Source organism: Phacochoerus africanus, chromosome 3, assembly GCF_016906955.1.
Source record: "Phacochoerus africanus isolate WHEZ1 chromosome 3, ROS_Pafr_v1, whole genome shotgun sequence".
In the NCBI taxonomy this organism is placed as follows: Eukaryota; Metazoa; Chordata; class Mammalia; order Artiodactyla; family Suidae; genus Phacochoerus; species Phacochoerus africanus.
The window spans coordinates 166,252,219-166,272,806 of NC_062546.1; the positions used below are offsets into that span (position 1 = coordinate 166,252,219).

Here is a 20,588-nt window from a genome sequence, read left to right on the forward strand (position 1 = left end):
AATTATTAAAGAAATGCAAATCAAAACTACAGTAAGGTACTGGTCAGAATCTCACACTGGTCAGAATAGTCACCATTAATGTCTACAAATACCAAATGCTGGAGAGGGTGTGGAACAAAGAGAACCCTCCTCCTACACTGTCAGTAGGAATGTTAATTGGTACAACCACTATGGAAAACAATATGGAGGTACCTCAGAAAACTAAATATAGAACTACCATTTGATCCAGCAATCCCACTCCTGGACATCTATCCAGAGAAAATCATAATTTGAAAAGATACATGCACCCCAGTGTTCACTGCAGCACTACACTATTTACAATAGCCAAGACATGGAAGGAACATAAATGTCCATCAACAGAAGAAGAGATAAAGAAAATGTGGTACATATATACAATAGAATATTACCAGCCCTAAGAAAGAATGAAATAATGGCATCTGCAGCAATAGGGATAGACCTAGATTATTATACTAAGTGAAGAAAATCAAAGACAGACAAACATCATGGTATCACTTTTATGAGGAATCTAATAAAAAATTATATAAAAACTTACAAAATAGAGACAGACTTACAGATTGTGAAATCAAATTTATGGTTATTAAAGGGTAAACATAAGGAGAAGGGATAAATTAGAAGATGGGGACTAACATACACATACTATATATAAAATAGATAACTTACAAGGACCTATTGTATAGCACAGGAAAAATCTACTCAATATTCTCTAATAACCTATACGGGAAAAGAATCTGAAAAAGGATGGATATATGTATATGTATGACCGATTAACTTTGCTGTACACCCAAAACTAATATATTGTAAGCCAACTATACTCCATACAATTAAAAAAAAAAAGAACAAAACCATTTCTAATCTCTCTCACACACACACACACACACACACACAGAGGAATGGGAGATTGTTCTCATTTTCTCTTTCTAAGGGTTGTTTAAAATTCAATCCAATAATCGAATATTTTCTACCAAAACAATTTATATTTATCAGCTCTTTCAATTAAAAGTATGGAGTAAAATATGACTTAAGCATAGCAATTATGATACTTTAGTTCCCTGATACTGCATGGTAGGCAGACTTCTAAAATGGCCTTCAAGATTTTCAGCCTCTAGTGTACAAACATACCTTGTATCATCCATGCCCCTTGAGTGGGCAGAAGTTGTATGATGGGAGTATGCTCATATTCCCTTAAGTGACAAGAAGGACTTTGCCCATGTATTTAAGGTTGACCTTGAGTTAGTTACTAACAGGAGCTCTCTAAATCTGGATCAGAGACAAAGTTAAGTTGAAGAGGTTTAAGAAGTGAGAGGAATTTTGCCGCTTGGTCTTTGCTGCTGCCCTTTTGCGGAGGACTAGTCAGGGAAAGGCATATGGAGTTGAGAAGTCAATAGCAAGCAAGAAAACAGGAACCTCCACCAAACAAGCTGAATGAGTCTCTGATGGGACAGTTGTCCCAGCTGATAACCTGATTTCAGAAGTGTGATTCTAAGCACAGAACCTGGTTGGTCTATGCCCAGACTTCTGACCTACAGAACTGTGAGTAAATAAATAGGGCATTTTAAGCAGTTAAATTTGTAGTTTGCTCTTCAGCAATAAAATATATATGTGTGTGTGTGTGTTCCCCGGTGCCTCAATTAAGGATCCAGCATTGGAACTGCTGTGGCTTGGGTTCACTGTTGTAGTGCTGATTTGATACCTGGCCCAGGAACTTTTGCCTGCCATGGGCGCACCCATGTATATATAATGGAAAGAAAGTGAAGATGAAGTGGGAATTGAAAAAAGAAAAACCAATGGCAAAGGCCTATGAGATTTTTATGTTGTATACACCAAGAGTCTCCATTTTGGAGTGGTTTCAAGATAATCCTCTAGGCATCCAAGGAAAATATTAAAGCTTCTAGTTACCTATTATCTTAAAAAATTTACTCTTTGGGGATATTTTTAACAATAATATAAAAAATGCTAACATGGAGTTCCCCTCATGGTGCAGCGGAAATGAATTCAACCAAGAACCATGAGGTTGCGGTTTGATCCCTGGCCTCACTCAGTGGGTTAAGGATCTAGTGTTGCCCTGAGCTGTGGCGTAGGTCACAGACACAGCTCAGATCTGGCGTTGCTGTGGCTCTGGTGCAGGCTGGCAGCAAAAGCTCCAATTAGACCCTTAGCCTGGGAACCTCCACATGCTGTGGGCATAGCCCTAAAGACAAAAAACAAAAAACAAAAAAACCGAAAAAAATCTAGCACATGCAGATAATTTATAAAAGTTCATATTTTGGAGATGCTGGTTAAAATATTTATAAAACACTGTTCTAATCAATATGTCTCATCCCTCAAGAGATGTCCTACCCACTTTTCTTCTTCTCATCAGTTTCATAGTAAAGTTTAGATCTATACTAAATAATCAAATATGCAGTGTCTCTGTTGGTATTTTGTAACCCTAAAGACATTCCTTCTAGCTGCTTCTAGAAATTAAACTTTATTGACTAAAGCAATGTTTGAGAATTACTGTATCTGAGGAACTTGCTAAACAGAATCCCAGGTCTCTTCTCTACAGATCAAATTTAGTAGTTCTAGGATGACCAGTGAGTCAGTTTGCAAAAGAGTGACTAAATCATTCCCATGTAATTTGGGAAATGGGGCAGTCAAGAATATACATCTAGTTAGTATAAGTAAAGTGAAACATGGCCTTTGGAAGAAGCATAGCTGTGTAATTACTTAAAATAGAACATGAACCATGAAATGTCCAGACAAACACATGTGGGAAGCTATAAAATACCACACCGGAAAATACTAGAATTTATCTTGCTAGAGTTCCCTTCGTGGCTCAGCAGTTAGCAAACCTGGCTAGCATCTATGAGGAAGCAGGTTCGCTCCCTGGCCTTGCTCAGTGGGTTAAGGATCCGGCGTTGCTGTGAACTGTGGTGTAGGTTGCAGACGTGGCTTGGATCCCGCATTGCTGTGGCTCTGGCATAGGCTGGCAGCTACAGCTCCAATTGGACCCCTAGCCTGAGAACCTCCATATGCTGCAGTTGCAGCCCTAAAGACAAAAAAAGACCCCCCCCACACACACAAAAAAAGAATTCATCTTGCTCCCCATATTTACCTGTGATTTCCAATATTTCCAATACTACCTGTTGTGTATCATGTCCCATGCTTAGGGGCATTCAAACTTCTGAAATGCTAGACATGCTGTAAAGAAATTATTTTTATGGGGTTTTCATGAGATGGTATTGTGGAGTATGTGAACCGGTAAGCAATTCTGCACATGTTCTTGTTCACCAAATTTATTGGACATTCAGAACACTAGATTATGACGGATTAAAAAGAAAGCACCCAAAATTGCTACACATTAATACCTGAGCAGAGACTGAAGGCAAACATTTATCTATTAAAACCTATACCATAATGCTGAAACATAGATGAAAAACATTCACAACACTCTACAGAGTACAATAAATAGCACTTTTTGTGAATTACAACCAGTTAAATGTAGTAATGTTAATTATATCATACAAAAAACACACGCAAAATTACACAAATGTATTTAGTACACCATACATTGTACAAAGTACTGGAGAAGTTCATGCATGTTTAAATGGAAAAATCCGCAAGGTGACAATCATTTTTCAGTATATACTATAGGACAAGTTCCTTTGCACTGTCAGGTACTGTTACTATGCACTGAATTTTCTGGATGAGAACAAAATTATCGATTTGCAAATAAATTACTGAATCTACCTCAGCATAACACAGAGTATGTCCTCTATAAACTTTTAACTATAATATAGAAACTGATGCAGGTTGACAGCCATGTAGTTTATTACATACCCTTGCCCAGACTATTTCCACCTCAATTTGACCATGCTTTAAGGAAAGACATGTTTTCTTTCTACATACTTTTAGAGAAACCTATACTTTTGTCTTTTATGGGAGGTACTGAAGGTAAAATGAGAAGAAAGAAATATGCTGAGTTTATGTTCAAAACCGAAACTGAAAAAGACACATAAAATTCTGAGTACACAGAGATGGGGGCATCTTTTAGCAGAGACCATGAATGTCCTAATGACTGGAATAATTTGTTTTTAACAGAAATTATATCCATTATTTTAAATAAGCACAGTAAAAATGCAAGTCTTTATATTAGAAAAACTCCACCCAAAACTGGAGCCAGTTCTTTCTTGATACCTTAAAAATAATTAGTAAGGAAAAAGTAAAAGGGAAAATAATGCTTAAAAATAAAAAGCTGAATTTGAGTTTATATTTAACTACTGAAAAATCATTATTGACTAACCTAACTTTATTTGATACACAAATACATGCCTCAGTAATCTGAGGAAAAAAGTACAGGTTTTAGGGAAAAATTCCTGTCTTTGAAAGATTACTCATTAAAGACAAAAATTATATTTAAGATTTTTCCACGTGCAATAAGTTCAGAAGTACCACAATTGTTACTAAAATAAATTTATTTGCAGAAACTTTAGCCAAATTTAATTTTCTACATCTATGAAGTGTAAGTCAATTTTAATTTGAAATAGGAACTCTGAAATTAAGGGAAGACTCTAGAGCAATAGTTCAGTAAACACTAAAGGAAATATCAATCAACTTTTATTTTAAACTTTTACTTCATTGACCTCAACTAAAAGGACTTGGGGCCAATTTGAGAATTCCACCCATAATAAAATATACAGTTATAAAACTGCAGGGCAGCTCTTCATCATTTTAAGGCACAGTCTGTTTTATCCCAAATGACTGTAAGTTCAAGGTCACAGTGATAATATGCATTCAGTTTTGGTCTGGTTTCTTATGGGTATGCTGCTACATATATAGTTAGTCATAAGTTTAAGAAGTGGTCATACAATCATTTCAAAATAATATATATGTCATTTTCACATTTTCAAAAATGTAAATGCACAGTACAACTTTCTAATGTATATACAATAAAAATTGGATTTTCCCCCCTCCACAATGGAGACAGATAAAATTATTTTTACCAATATTCCAACAAATACATATTTGATTTTATAGAAAGCATGGTTATGTTAAATACAGGCATCTCCTACTTAGGATAAAATTATTCAACACAAACAACTTAGAGCAAAAAATGATGTTCATTAAATTTTTAGGTCTTGTATATCATCTTTTTACTAATATCCATGTCCTTACCAGATAACTGGATAAACTAAATCAAGGCCAAATATTTTAATACTTGGCTTTCTCTGCTGCCTCTTTACTTCTAAGGCTTCTTATGCAAACTGCATCAACATTACTGGGCAAAAAAAGTTAAGTGACATTAAATGATGGGAGAAACCACAATATGAAGGACTGAAATGAAATGCCCTTTGAAAATTTCTCTAGGAGAGAAATTAAAGAACTTCAACCAGATAAACACAAGAGTTTCTAAGTCTACTGTACTTCTGCTTTTCTCTCAGGAGTACACTACCATACTAATGTTAACACTTTAGTATCTGCATTCTGATTTTTTTTTATAACACTTCTTTTAAACTGCATCTTACAATTTTACTTCATTGTATTATGTAACGTTCTGGCAGATAATATTCCTCTATGAAACACAACTGTATAAAGGGACTGACTGGAAAACAAGAAAATTCCACAGTAAACCTTCCATTACATAAATGAGAGACGATTGTACTAAAAACGATCTGGGCAACAGAAGTTAAAATTTTACAGAATGAATCCGAACCAAGATTACTTAAATGATTTTTTCAACTAATTACTGAAAGATCATTACTGGGTAAACTAACTTTATTCAATGAAACCAGAAAACATTCCAGAAATCAGTCAAGATAGAACACACTATGCTATAAGCTTTACATAGTTTAAAAAAAAATTAGGGTATGGAATATAAGTTTTGATGAGTGACATATTTAATATAAGTCCTAGATGAAAAATACTGAAAAGATTATTTTTGTTTTAATCCCAATATAGTAAGAAAAGTTCATTGGTACAAATATCTGGAGGTATTTTACAGTTTCATTTAGCTTTGGTGGCAAAGTATGTTTTGCTAACCAAATGAATACAGTTCTATTTTCCAATGTAGAGTTTTTAAGCTAAAAAAATTCAAACATGTCTTTTTTTCCTAAAAAAGGGATGGAAAAAGTCCAATATGAAACAAAACAAGCACAACATGAGATACAAAATATGCCTATCACTTAGGCTTTTGAACAGTTAATAGTCCTCTGCTTTGTCTATAAATCTTTTACTAGTAACATTTCTACAATATAAGTACTAAAAACCAAAATAACACTAAAAAAATATCATATGAACTTTACAAAAATGGCTACTTTTAGACTTCCTGAACTAAGATTAGGATGCAACTATGGAAACAAATTTATACTAACTAATCAAAATATATCAACAGAGACAGTTTTTCATAAGTATTCAAAGTTACAATGTACAGAATGAGCACAGAATAATCTGACTCACATACATCAAGCCCTATACAAAGTCATCTGAAATTAACTGGTTACTTGGTATTTCGAAACACAGTCATTTTTGGCACCATAACATGCCAAACATTTTTAGAAAGTACTGTACTTGATTTAAAAATTTTCGACTATAGACAATGTAATCAAGATGTAACCTAGACTATCATCTAACTTTTGAAAGTGATGTTACCAATTCAGGTGTACTGCTACATTTCACTGTAAGTGAAATAACAGTCTATTCTCACTTTGTCCAAATTTTATTCCATTCTTAAAATTATTAATATATAAAATTCAGCCATCTGTATTCACAATATAATTTATCAAGCAATGTGAATTCCTGAATATTTACAGTACACATATTTGGATTTGGATTACTGACCTCATTTTTCTTTCCTATCATCCTTATTAAAAGTAAAGAATGAGAGTGGCTTTACAAACTTTCTATTTCCTCAGGCTGTTAAAATGTATTGTGAAAGAATGCATGAGTACTATGTTATAAATAAAAGTTCATCACAGAACTTGAAATGTCCTGTGTTCAAAAAGACTGGGATAGGAGTTCCTGGTCATGGCTCAGCAGGTAATGAACCCAATTAGTATCCATGAGGACGCAGGTCCAATCCCTGACCTCAGTCATTGGGTTAAGGATCCACTGTTGCGGCGAGCTATGGTGTAGGTTGCAGATGTGGCTTGGATCCCACACTGCTGTGGCTGTGGTGTAGGCTGGCAGCTGTAGCTCTCTGATTCAACCCCTAGCCTGGGAACCTCCACATGCCGTGGGTGCGACCCTAAAAAGACAAAAACTGGGATAAAATTTCAGCTCTCAAGTATCTTACTGTTTCGTATAAGTATCTTCTACATTTACCTTATATGGCAGGAAGTTTTCTATCTGGGTCTAATTTTATAATACAAAGATACTTTGCCTTCCTTTAACCTGGGGAGTGCCATGCACCCCAAATTAACTCCCCAGCCCTGAACTTCACAAGGTATCTTGTTTCCTATGATATGTAAGTTCATAAATCTGAAACACAAAAAACCCCAAAAGTGATGATGAAAAAAAAAAATCAATAAACGCCTTACTCACAGAAGATCCTGAAACTAACAAGTTACTAAAACTGCAAATGCAACACTGTAAGGTTGCATACTAAACCTCATGATAAAACAAGATAATTACAGTATTTCAGATCTTAATGCTTAAGATAAAAATACAGGCCAACTGAAATGTCTGGGGATTTGGGAATCAACAACCTTAGTTTATCTCATAATCTTTGTGTCTCTTCTGTATTCCTCAGCTTTCAAGAACTAAACTGAAAACTGAGTTTTACCTTTACTGAGTTTTATTTCACTTGACCACCTTCTGTAAGAGGCGCTAATGAGCAGTGAGGTAAAAATAATACACTATGCCGTAAGTCAAAAGTCTCTGTGAGCTAAGAAGAGTTTAGAAACTAAATAGTGAACAAATCAGGTAATCTGCCTCATGTACGTGCGTGTGAGAGACATGTGCACCATCTGTAGGAGTGACAGGATAACAGACAACAAGCATTTGCTAGGCCTATTAGAGTTCTTCAGTTCTTATTCCTTACTGTGTAGTCATGTAGATATTATAATGTAATTGAAACAAAACATACTCCATTATATACATGTGAATTTATCTCACCAAAATATGAAAAAAAATTAAAGATTAGTCAATACATGATTAATATATGTTGAAGTGACCCAAAATTAATGTTAATCAGGCATAAATTTTTTTTAGGACTACTGTTTTAATATTTTCATTCTGACAAAAGAAAAGAGCTACCAGAATGTGTGTAAAAAATGTAGAGAAAAAGTGTTCCTGATTTCTATTACAGTATCTTTTCCAAATTATAATAGTAGTTAACTCCAAAAGAATCTTTAGAAACACTAAAAGTACTCAGTGTTTGTCCTGTCCAGACTATATTTGATCTAGTTATCAACAATATGGTCCAGGAGTAATTTTTATAAGTATAAAGGCTATTCAAAACTCGAAAAATTCTAGGAGCTCCAGCTGTGGTGCAATGGGATCAGTGGTGTCTTGAAAGCACCAGGATGCAATTTTGAGACCTGGTCTGGCATGGTGGGTTAAGGATCTGGCATTGCCACAGCTGTGGCCTAGGCCACTAGTATGGCTCAAATCTAGTCCCTGACCTGGGAACTCCATATGCCATGGGGTGGCAAGAAAAAAAACAAAAAACAAAAAACAAAAAACCCTCAAATAATTCTAAATAAAATGTTGTTAAACGTAGAGCTCAGAAGTTTGCTAAATTAGATAATCCTTAACTTCCAATAAACAATTTTACTTTTTTTTTTGGTCTTTTGTTGTTGTTGTTGTTGCTATTTCTTGGGCCGCTCCCGCGGCATATGGAGGTTCCCAGGCTAGGGGTCCAATCGGAGCTGTAGCCACTGGCCTACGCCAGAGCCACAGGAACGTGGGATCCGAGCCGCGTCTGCAACCTACACCACAGCTCATGGCAATGCTGGATCGTTAACCCACTGAGCAAGGGCAGGGACCGAACCCGCAACCTCATGGTTCCTAGTTGGATTCGTTAACCACTGCGCCACGACGGGAACTCCCAACTTTACTTTTAATAACACTGCTAATAAACCTGTGCTGTTTTGCCAGCAAATAACATAGTTTGTAAGAGTGGTAGAAATAATGTATTATTTAAAGACACAGTACTTTCCTTTCCTCAAATGACAGAAACATCAGTTGTTGCTAATCTTCAGACAGCTTATTCTCTGATAGTTACTTGGGTTGAAAGTACATTAGGACTTGATAAAGACCTTGTCAAAATGTGTGTGTATCTGTCTGTTTCACATAAAGACCCAAGTACTATTGTTCAGAACATGTTTAATTAGAGTCCTTTTTATAGTCCTAAAATGAAATATTTTGTTGGAATAAAAAAAGACTTTAGGACTTGACTATAACTACACTCACAAGAAAATATTTTGGTGATGATTAGTGTGCCTAGTCTGCTGCTTTAAAAAGCTAATGCACTAGTCACAAATGAGAGTTTTAAACTCTTTACATTTTATTCACAAGTAGGAATGACTAAACAGGGAGATTTTAGATCATATAAACATAGTGATTATAGCTGTTGATAGGGTAGAAGATTCAAATTAATGAATTCTAAAAAGTTCTTTCTGTACATAGACCTAAGTTCAAATTTAGAAATAGTTAAAGGACACACTTAACCTGTAACTTGAAATACCACCATAATAGAGGTGAAAAAACAAGATACCAAATGTACAGAAGTTGTTTATGAGTATTTGTATAGCTAAACATAGGCACATGTGTCCTTATTTAAATATGTATATGGTATGCCATAGGAAAGTATATAATTTAATAAATTCCCTGTCCATTTAAGTATTAACCACACAAGCATTTTGCATTTTATCCCTTTTGTTACTTCTCTCAAACAAGAGCCTGGTATGCCTGCCATGTCTACCATGAGGTTATCACTTCTCCTTAATGATCTCAGTAAGTGAAAATATAAATAGTGCACATGAAGATGGGAAAGAAAGCAATGGAATCAAGCAAACTTACGATACTCAGAGATGACAGCAAAACCCTCTTCAAATGATGCCAAAACAGCAAGGACCTGAGGAACAACTGAGAGAAGAAATGAGGTAACACTCTACAAGTAGTAAAGTGGGGATAACATTCCAATAGGCAGTAACAACTGAGAGGCCTAATGGAATCCAGATGCAATGGCAGGTAAGATGAACCTGGTACTCTAGGACATCTAAGAATTGAAGGTCACAGGTGCAGCTGTGGAGTTACTGGGACTTAAGGACAATACTTGAGAGGTTTTGGATATTTAAGCATATATAACTAATGGAAGAGCTCCCAGGTATGACCCAGCTTGAGTTTATTGTATCTTAAGGAGAAGAAACCTAGCTCTATTATCTACTTCCTACTCTTTTGTAGCTAAAAGTTGAGTTGGAATCTGAAATGAAATAGAAATATTACTCTCTTATCTGTCAAACAGTAATGACCTTGCCAAGTTAAGACTCTACTATTAAATCTAGGGCCTAAGTCCTCCCATTTTTTAGGTATATTGTTTATACTTATCTTATTAATGGGGTAGCAGTTTGTCCACTATTACTCCATTATAGTATAATTTTATACATCAAATATGGTACTGCACTTGATCATGCTGATTTTTTTCCCCACAGTAGAAAAAAATTATGCAAATCTAGAGTTTTTTTCTGATCACTGGAACATAACTATTTTAGACAATCCATCATGACCCAAGGCACTTTTGGCAACCACGGGGTCAATGAACTAAATAATGGTACAGACTGAACAACTGAACTGCTCCAATGCCAGTAAGTAAATATCTGTGAGAATTGTCTTTAAATTTAGCAACAGATCCCTTTAATAGTCTCCTAATATTCACTAAAAATACCAAATAAGATTCTTATTTGAAAAGTAATAAGAAAATTCCCCTAAATTTTGAATTTGAATTATGTTTCCATTCATCATTCTTGCTTGGTTACCAAGAAAACATGTCTCCTTAGAATTAAAATTTTCTTCTCATGTTGTAAGAAAACAAAATACCTACTCTGTTCACTGTGGCTGTCAAAACTGTCTACAGACTATGGCTATTTTATTTTTGAGAAACCAAACAGATGTAAATTTCATTAATCTTTTAAGACTTATTTTTTTCAATATGTATACTGTCAAATACAAAGTAACCCACTTTTCAGAAGAAAGTGTGATGAAATGAACAGAAGGCTTGAGGTGAGAACACAAGCAATGCTACATTTACTGAGTGTTTAGGAGAAGACCCCTGGCATGGCCAATCAGGCAGACTAGCTGCTATGCAGAGGAGTCCTCAAGGACAGTGGCCATCACATTCTTCGACAAATTTTTCAAAAATGACTAGTACACAGATGTCACACCACAAACAAAACCATGCTTCAACTACTTTCCTCAAGCATTACAAAACTAATTTCCTATTTTTAATATTGTAAAAATAGACTTGTCTTTTCCAAAGGATCTTGCTGTCCATATTGGAGGATCTATACATTCCCTCTTATTACTGGCCCTAAAGGCATATATCATCATTACTTGTCAAATCCAATCTTACATAAAGTTGCATAATGCATGGAGTAAAAGAGGAATGAAGACAAAGCATGGAACCCTGTATAAGTGTGCCGACCCAAAAGCAATCACACCAACAGCCAGAGGAAGTGGAAACTGTGAAGTCGTCTTCAATAATTTACTGTAAGGAGACAGAGAAATATACATTATAATGTAATCTACACTTTGAGCAAAAACCTAAATATTTCAATCTTTTATACAAGTTTGAGATAGTGTTCTAAGTGATTTTAGATGAAGTAATTTTTCATACAATGAATTTAACTGTCCAGAATTTTTTAATGATCAATATAAGTCAATTTTGGCTAGAAAAGGAAAAAATATTTCTATTAGTTAGCAACCAGTTCTGTTTAGTCCTTTAAATTTTAACAACAGAAAAATACTAGGTTAGACTTTTATTTAGCAATTTTATTTCTAGAGATTTAGCCTAACCACCTGACACCCCCCAAAAAATCAATAATGTTTACTAAGCCATAGCGATAGGAGTATTTCTTTTCACCTACTCAATGATAGCCAAAAAACCTGAACCAAATAAAAACGGAACCATCCCTTACCTTAATTCCTAACAGGAGCATAAAGGCTAAGAAACTAAACATTTTAAAAGAAAAATATGATCAAGAAATACTAATAACTTTTTACTCTGAAAACAGAGAGACTGAGGGGCTAAAAAACTTACCTAAGACCCAAGGCTTGAGATTTAAACTCTGGGTCTGCCTGATTTTAGAATACCTGCAACTATTGTCAGAATCAACTGAAAAGGTTCCCAGAGCAAACAACCAGTCAATGAAAAGTAAAGTTTTATTACGTAAAATTTTAAACATATATATACAAATAGATTAACAGTATTACACTGTTATACTGAATCCAATATGTACCCATCACCCAGCTTCAAAAACCATCAAGCCATGGCCAATCTTACTTCACTTCTATTACTACCCACTTCCATTCTTCCACTACTTTTGGGCAAACAAACCTTAGATACCATATCTTTTAAGAGTTAACCTAAAAAAACCACTATAACCTAACAAAACTCACAATTAAGAAAATAAATATATTTGCATATAAACCATAATTACTATTATGGCTTTACCTTTGGGGACAGACCAAGTAATTAGGAACAAAGGGACATGTTTCAGATATAAAAGAAAGAATGATAAAGACCAGGAACAGATGTGATAAAAAGATTAAAATACTATACCTTGATTTTACTGAAACAGTGTAAGTATTCCCAAGAACTGCCATAGTTGGAATAAGGATAAATGCCAAAGGTTTACATGGATCCGGATTAAGTTTAAAGTAATATCTATGTCAAAAAATAAAAAAATAAAAACCTAAATCAACAAAGCATACCCAATCATTTTATATTATCAGAATTAAGTTAAATAAATTACAAGCAGCAATATTAATATGAAAGAGCTCTAAAGTTCAAGAAATCTGTGATAAATATATTTTGTTCTACATCATCTTTACACTGAAGGTTTTATATGGAGAATTATGCTCAGAAAATACTAAATGAAATGAAAATACACAATATGGAAGCACTTTCTCTTTATAATAGGTGTATACCTGAAAGGTCATACATAAATAATATTTTCATAAGACAAATTACTATTAAAATAAGGGACAAAGGAAAGATACTAACATCTGGTAACCTGATTTAATTTACTGAACTTATATTTTTTTGTCAACTTTTCAAACAAAAAAGTACAAAAACTTCCTGTATTTAGCTAATCTGAAAGTTTTGAATCATTTGTAAAAATTATATTCAGCAAGAGTTAGCTATTAACTGGATAAGGTGGGTTTAAAAAAAAAAAAACAGTTTACCATTAACTAGATATTCTAGAAATAATACTGGAGGGCATTTTTAACCTCTCGTTTAACCTAGTACACTTACCAGGTAGCAAAGCAAATGAGTTTTCAGCAGTAAAACAGCTAATCATTTATTTTAGTTCAATGTAAAGGACATATTAGAAAAGAAAACACTTCATTATTTCTAATATTTTAAATGTAAGCATTTTTCTTCTTCCCAAATTTAAGAAAACATAAAATCGAACATGAATTGAAAAATACATAAAGTACTAGGCGTTATGAATACCATAAATAAGCAAAATAAAGCACATTTTCAGGTACTTCTAGACTCAAAGAAGGTTAAAAATAAATAAAATACAACCCCCTCTTTTTCGGGCAAATTGTGGAGAAGCTTATATTTACAGAGTTTATATTCTCATTGAAAAGAAGAAAATGTGAATATATTCAAACTAAATTTCAGGTGACACCTTCTTGTTCCCGAAGACGTTTTTGCTTTTGCTTTTTAATTTAATTTTATTATTTTTGCGTTTTAGAGGCATTTAATAGGAGTACATTGATAAACTCATGTTAACACTGTAATCTGAGGCAAACAAGACACCAAGTTGAAGAGAACTTTAGATTTTTCTCTGAGTTAAATGTGTTTTATTTATTTATTTTATTTAATTCTCTCACTGTACAGCAAGGGGATCAAGTTATCCTTCATGTATACATTACAATTACATTTTTCCCCCAGCCTTTCTTCTGTTGCAACATGAGTATCTAGACAAAGTTCTCAATGCTATTCAGCAGGATCTCCTTGTAAATCTATTCTAAGTTGTGTCTGATAAGAAGCCCAAGCTCCCGATCCCTCCCACTCCCTCCCCCTCCCATCAGGCAGCCACAAGTCTTTTCTCCAAGTCCATGATTTTCTTTTCTGAGGAGATGTTCATTTGTGCTGGATATTAGATTCCAGTTATAAGTGATATCATATGGTATTTGTCTTTGTCTTTCTGGCTCATTTCACTCAGGATGAGATTCTCTAGTTCCATCCATGTTGCTGCAAATGGCATTATGTCATTCGTTTTTATGGCTGAGTAGTATTCCATTGTGTATATAGACCACCTCTTCCGAATCCAATCATCTGTCGATGGACATTTGGGTTGTTTCCATGTCCTGGCTATTGTGAATAGTGCTGCAATGAACATGCGGGTGCACGTGTCTCTTTTAAGTAGAGTTTTGTCCGGATAGATGCCCAAGAGTGGGATTGGGGGGTCATATGGAAGTTCTATGTATAGATTTCTAAGGTATCTCCAAAGTGTTCTCCATAGTGGCTGTACCAATTGACATTCCCACCAACAGTGCAGGAGGGTTCCCTTTTCTCCACAGCCCCTCCAGCACTTGTTATTTGTGGACTTATTAATGATGGCCATTCTGACTGGTGTGAGGTGATATCTCATGGTAGTTTTGATTTGCATTTCTCTTGTAACCAGCGATGTTGAGCATTTTTTCATGTGTTTGCTGGCCATCTGTATATCTTCTTTGGAGAAATGTCTATTCAGGTCTTTTGCCCATTTTTCCATTGATTGATTGGCTTTTTTGCTGCTGGGTTGTATAAGTTGTTTATATATTCTAGAGATTAAGCCCTTGTCGGTTGCATCATTTGAAACTGTTTTCTCCCATTCTGAGAGTTGTCTTTTTGTTTTCTTTTGGGTTTCCTTTGCTGTGCAAAAGCTTTTCAGTTGGATGAGGTCCCATGGGTTTATTTTTGCTCTAATTTCGATTGCTTTGGGGGACTGACCTGAGAAAATATTCATGATGTGGATGTCAGAGAGTGTTTTGCCTATGTTTTCTTCTAGGAGTTTGATGGTGTCCTGTCGTATATTTAAGTCTTTCAGCCATTTGGAGTTTGTTTTTGTGCGTGGTGTGAGGGTGTGTTCTAGTTTCATTGCTTTGCATGCAGCTGTCCAGGTTTCCCAGCAATGCTTGCTGAATAGGCTTTCTTTTTCCCATTTGATGCTCTTGCCTCCCTTGTCAAAGATGAATTGACCATAGGTGTCAGGGTTTATTTCCGGATTCTCTATTCTGTTCCATTGGTCTGTCTGTCTGTTTTGATACCAGTACCACACTGTTTTGATGGCTTTGTAGTATTTCTTGAAGTCTGGGAGAGTGATGCCTCCTGCTTGGTTTTTGTTTCTCAGGATTGCTTTGGCGATTCTGGGTCTTTTGTGGTTCCATATAAATGTTTGGATTGTTTGTTCTAGTTCTGTGAAAAATGTCATGGGTAATTTGATAGGGATTGCATTGAATCTGTAGATTGCTTTGGGTAGTATGGCCATTTTTCCAATATTGATTTTCCCAATGCAGGAGCATGGAATATCTTTCCATTTCTTTACATCTTCTTTGATTTCTTTGATGAAAGTTTTATAGTTCTTGGCATATAGGTCCTTTCCCTCCTTGGTCAGGTGTATTCCGAGGTATTTGATTTTGTGAGGTACAATTTTAAAAGGTATTATATCTTTGTATTCCTTTTCTAATATTTCATTGCTGGTATACAGAAATGCCACTGACTTCTGAATCTTCTATCCTGCTACTTTGCTGAATTTATGAATCAGTTCAAGGAGTTTTGGGGTTGAGTCCTTCGGGTTTTCTATGTATAGTATCATGTCATCTGCATACAGTGACAGTTTGATCTCTTCTCTTCCTATATGGATGCCTTTTATTTCTTTTGTTTGTCTAATTGCTGTGGCTAGGACTTCCAAAACGATGTTGAAGAGCAGTGGTGAGAGTGGGCATCCCTGTCTTATTCCAGATTTGAGTGAGAAAGCTTTCAGTTTTCCCCCATTGAGGATTATATTTGCTGTGGGTTTCTCATAAATGGCTTTGATTATATTCAGGAATGTTGCCGCTATACCCACTTTGGCGAGGGTCTTGATCATGAATGGATGTTGGACTTTGTCAAATGCTTTTTCTGCGTCTATTGAGATGATCATATGATTTTTGACTTTTTTTTTGGTTAATGTGGTGTATGATGCTGATTGATTTGCGTATGTTGAACCATCCTTGTGAACCTGGGATGAACCCAACCTGGTCATGGTGTATAATTTTTTTGGTATGTTGTTGGATTCGGTTGGCTAAGATTTTGTTGAGAATTTTTGCATCTATATTCATCAATGATATTGGGCGATAGTTTTCTTTTTTGGTGGTATCTCTGTCTGGTTTTGGAATGAGGGTGATGGTGGCATCATAGAATGTCTTTGGGAGTATTCCTTCTTCTTCAACCTTTTGAAAGAGTTTAAGGAGGATGGGCACCAATTCCTCTTTATATGTTTGATAAAATTCACCTGTGAAGCCATCTGGTCCTGGACTTTTATTTGTAGGGAGTGATTTTATGACCTCTTCAATTTCATTTCTAGTGATCGGTTTGTTCAGTTGGTCTGTTTCTTTTTGATTCAGTTTTAGCAGGCAGTAAGATTCTAGAAAATTGTCCATTTCTTCCAGATTGTCAAACTTGTTGCCGTAGAGTTGTTCATAGTATTCTCTTATGGTTTTTTTTATTTCTGCTATATCCATTGTGATTTCTCCTTTTTCATTTATAATTTTGGTTATTTGGGTTCTTTCTCTCTTTTAGTGAGTCTGGCCAGGGGTTTGTCAATTTTGTTCACCTTTTCAAAGAACCAGCTCTTGGTTTTATTAATTTTCTCTATTGTTTTTTGAGTCTCAATTTTATTGATTTCTTCTTTGATCTTTATAATTTCCTTCCTTCTGCTGACTTTAGGCCTTTTTTGTTCTTCTTTTTCTTTCTTTTTTTTTGTCTTTTGTCTTTTTTTTTTTGTTGTTGTTGCTATTTCTTGGGCCGCTCCCGCGGTATATGGAGGTTCCCAGGCTAGGGGTGGAATCGGAGCTGTAGCCACCGGCCTACGCCAGAGCCACAGCAACGTGGGATCCGAGCCGCATCTGCAACCTACACCACAGCTCACGGCAACGCCGGATCATTAACCCACTGAGCAAGGGCAGGGACCGAACCTGCAACCTCATGGTTCCTAGTCGGATTCGTTAACCACTGCGCAACGATCGGAATTCCCTGTTCTTCTTTTTCTAATTCATTTAGGTGGAGGGTTGTCAATTTGGGATCTTCTTTTTTGAGAAAGGCCTGTATTGCTAAAAATTTCCCTCTGAGCACTGCTTTCGCAGCATCCCATAGATTTTGAGAGGTTGTGTCTTCACTATCATTTGTTTCAAGGTATTTTTTAATTTCCTTCTTGATTTCCTCATTGACCCATTGGTTTTTTAGTAGCATGTTGTTTAGTCTCCATGTAGTAGGTTTTTTCTCTTTCCTTTTCCCATGGTTGATTTCTAATTTCATGGCATTGTGGTCAGAGAAGATGCTTGAGATAATTTCTATGCTCCTAAATTTATTGAGGTTAGCTTTGTGTCCCAATATGTGGTCGATTCTTGAGAATGCTCCATGAGCATTTGAGAAGAATGTGTATTCTGCTTTTTTTGGATGTAGTGTCCTGAAGATATCAATGAAGTCTAACTTTTCTATTGTTTCCTTTAGGATCTCTGTTGCTTTATTGGTTTTCTGTCTAGAGGATCTGTCCATTGATGTGAGGGGGGTATTAAGATCTCCTACTATGATTGTATTATCATCAACATCTCCCTTTATGTCTGTTAATATTTGTTGTATGTATCTGGGTGCTCCTATATTTGGGGCATATATGTTGACGATAGTAACATCCTCTCCTTGGATGGATCCCTTAATCATTAAGTAGTGTCCTTCTTTGTCTTTCTTTATGTCTTTTGTTTTAAAGTCTATTTTGTCTGATATGAGCGTTGTGACTCCCGCTTTTCTGTCATGTCTTTTGGCGTGAAATATTTTTCCCCACCCTTTCACTTTCAATCTATATGTATCTTTTGTCCTAAGGTGAGTTTCTTGTAGGCAGCATATGGAAGGTTTTTGCCTTTTTATCCACTCAGCCACTCTGTGTCTTTTGATTGGGGCATTCAGTCCATTGACATTTAAAGAGATAATTTATAGATGATTATTTATTGCCATTTGAACCTTGTGTTCCAGTTGATTCTATGGTTCTCCATTCTTCCTTTCTTTTTTTTTTTTTTTTTGGTTGGATGGTCTCCTGTTATTATCTGCTTGAGTGTTTTTTTTTTTTTTCATTTTTTGCAAATGCAATATTTGGTTTTGGCTTGTGGTTGCCCTGTTTTTTAAGTATGCTAACCCCTTCCCGTAATTGTGTGTTTTAGCCTGATGGTCCTGTAAGTTCCAACACTTCATTACTATATTAAAAGTAAGAAGAGAAACATACAAAGAAACAAACCAAAAGGGTTATTTACTTCCTAACATCCCTTGCCCACATTTTATGGTTTTGATGACTTTTTTATTTTTTTCTTTTTAATTTTATTTTGTTTGAAGCATGTTCATGATTAAATCTGTATGCTGGCTTATTTGAGTGACTGCTCTCTGATTGTGGTTTCCTCAGTCCTAGTTCTTCCTCTTCTTTTTTTTTTTTTTCTTTTTTCTTCCCTTTCCTTCCTTTCTTTTTGGTTTAGAGAAGCCCTTTCAGTATTTCTTTTAACCTGGGTTTTGTGTTGCTGTATTCTTTTAGTTTTTGTTTGTTGGAAAAAAATTTTATTTCCCCTTCTATTTTAAATGATATTCTTGCTGGATAGAGTATTCTAGGTTGCATATTTTTTCCTTTTAGCACTTTAAATATCTCTTGCCATTCCCTCCTGGCCTGTAGTGTTTCTGTAGAGAAATCAGCTGATAATCTTATGGGGGTTCCCTTGTAGGTAACATTCTGCTTTTCTCTTGCTGCCTTTAGGATCCTCTCTTTATCATTAACTTTTGCCATTTTTATTATGATGTGTCTTGGTGTGGGTCTATTTGGGTTCAATTTGTTTGGGGCCCTCTGTGCTTCCTGTATCTTGAACCCAGTATCCTTTAGATTTGGGAAGTTTCCAGTGATAATTTCTTCAAAAATGTTTTCCATTCCCTTATCTTTTTCTACTCCTTCTGGAATTCCTATTATCCATAGATTGGCCCGCTTTATATTATCCCATAGGTCTCTTAGATTGCTTTCATGTTTTTTTATTTGGTTTTCTGTCTGTTGACCGGATTGAGTGATTTCCATTATTCTATCTTCCATATCACTGATTCGTTCTTCCGCATTATTCATTCTGGTTCTTACTGCCCTTAGCTCAGTTTGCATCTCTGCAAATGAATTTTCTAGTTTTTCTTGGCTCCTCCTTATATGTTCTAGTTCCTTTCTGAGGGCATCTGCATTACTGTTCCTATCTTCTCTTAATTCCTTCAGTATTTTCACTGTTTCCTTTTGAACTCCAGGTCTGTCAGACTGCAGAGGTCTGTTTCATTGTTGACTGTTTTGGGTGAGTTCTCCTGTTGGTTTAACTGGGGGTGGTTTCTCAGCTCCTTCATCTTGCTTGTTGTTTTCTTTCTCCTGAGGGAGTTGTACTCTCCGTGATCCGGCAGTGTTTGCCTTGTCACTGCCGTGGAATGTTTCCTGAGGGGTGGCGTTGTTGTCAGTCTTTTTTGAGGCAGTGTGGCTTTTCTGGAGTGTTGATGGGGCTAACAGGGTTTCTTTGAAGCAAAGGAGGACTTCCTGAGGGCAGACAGGACTGGGAGGTCCACACCACGATGGTAGTAGATTTCACTTGGTCAGGCAGAGCTTGCTTGCTCTGGTGTTTTTAGGCTGTGGTGTTTTTAGACTGTGGGGTTCTTGCAGGAGGTTGGCGGTGTTGTTCCTCAGGAGTGCAGCACCCCCTGGGGGCTGGAGCAGCTATCTGGGTTACTGAGAACCTAAGAGGCTCTTCCCTAGGGCAGCCCAACTCAGAAGGACGGCCTGAGAATGTAGGCAGATCTTTTCACAGTCTGGCCAAGCTTGTTGTAGCTTTTCTGGGCTGCAGAGGCTCCTCCGGGGGGCTGGTAGTGCTGAGCAGCTATTCCGCGGGAGTGGGGCACCCCCTAGGGGCTTGGGCGGCTAGCAGGGCTGCTGCCAACCCAAGAGGCTCCTCCCCAGTGCAGCCCGACTCAGAAAGACCATCTGAGAATTAGGCAGATCTTTTCACGGCCTGGCCAGGCTTGTTGCAGTTTTTCTGGGCTGCAGTGGGTCCTGCCTGGAGCTGGCAGTCCTATACAGCTGATCTGCTAGAGCTCGGCACCCCCTGAGGGCTTGGGAGGCTAGCAG

The 20,588-nt window shown here is 36.1% G+C and overlaps 1 protein-coding gene across 3 annotated transcripts in view; it reads right to left on the reverse strand.

Moving 5' to 3' along the window:
• Window positions 1-11,221: 11,221 nt before the first annotated feature.
• The window catches only part of PGAP1 (post-GPI attachment to proteins inositol deacylase 1), an 82,154-nt gene continuing 72,787 nt past the window's right edge, over window positions 11,222-20,588 (reverse strand). For all 3 annotated transcript variants that reach the window (XM_047773130.1, XM_047773132.1, XM_047773131.1), the window contains 2 exons: window positions 12,779-12,883; window positions 11,222-11,704 (listed from right to left, as the gene is read on the reverse strand). In XM_047773130.1, coding sequence (XP_047629086.1) covers window positions 11,566-11,704; window positions 12,779-12,883 — 244 coding nt within the window. In that variant the 3' untranslated portion in view covers window positions 11,222-11,565. The remainder of the gene's footprint in view (window positions 11,705-12,778; window positions 12,884-20,588) is intronic.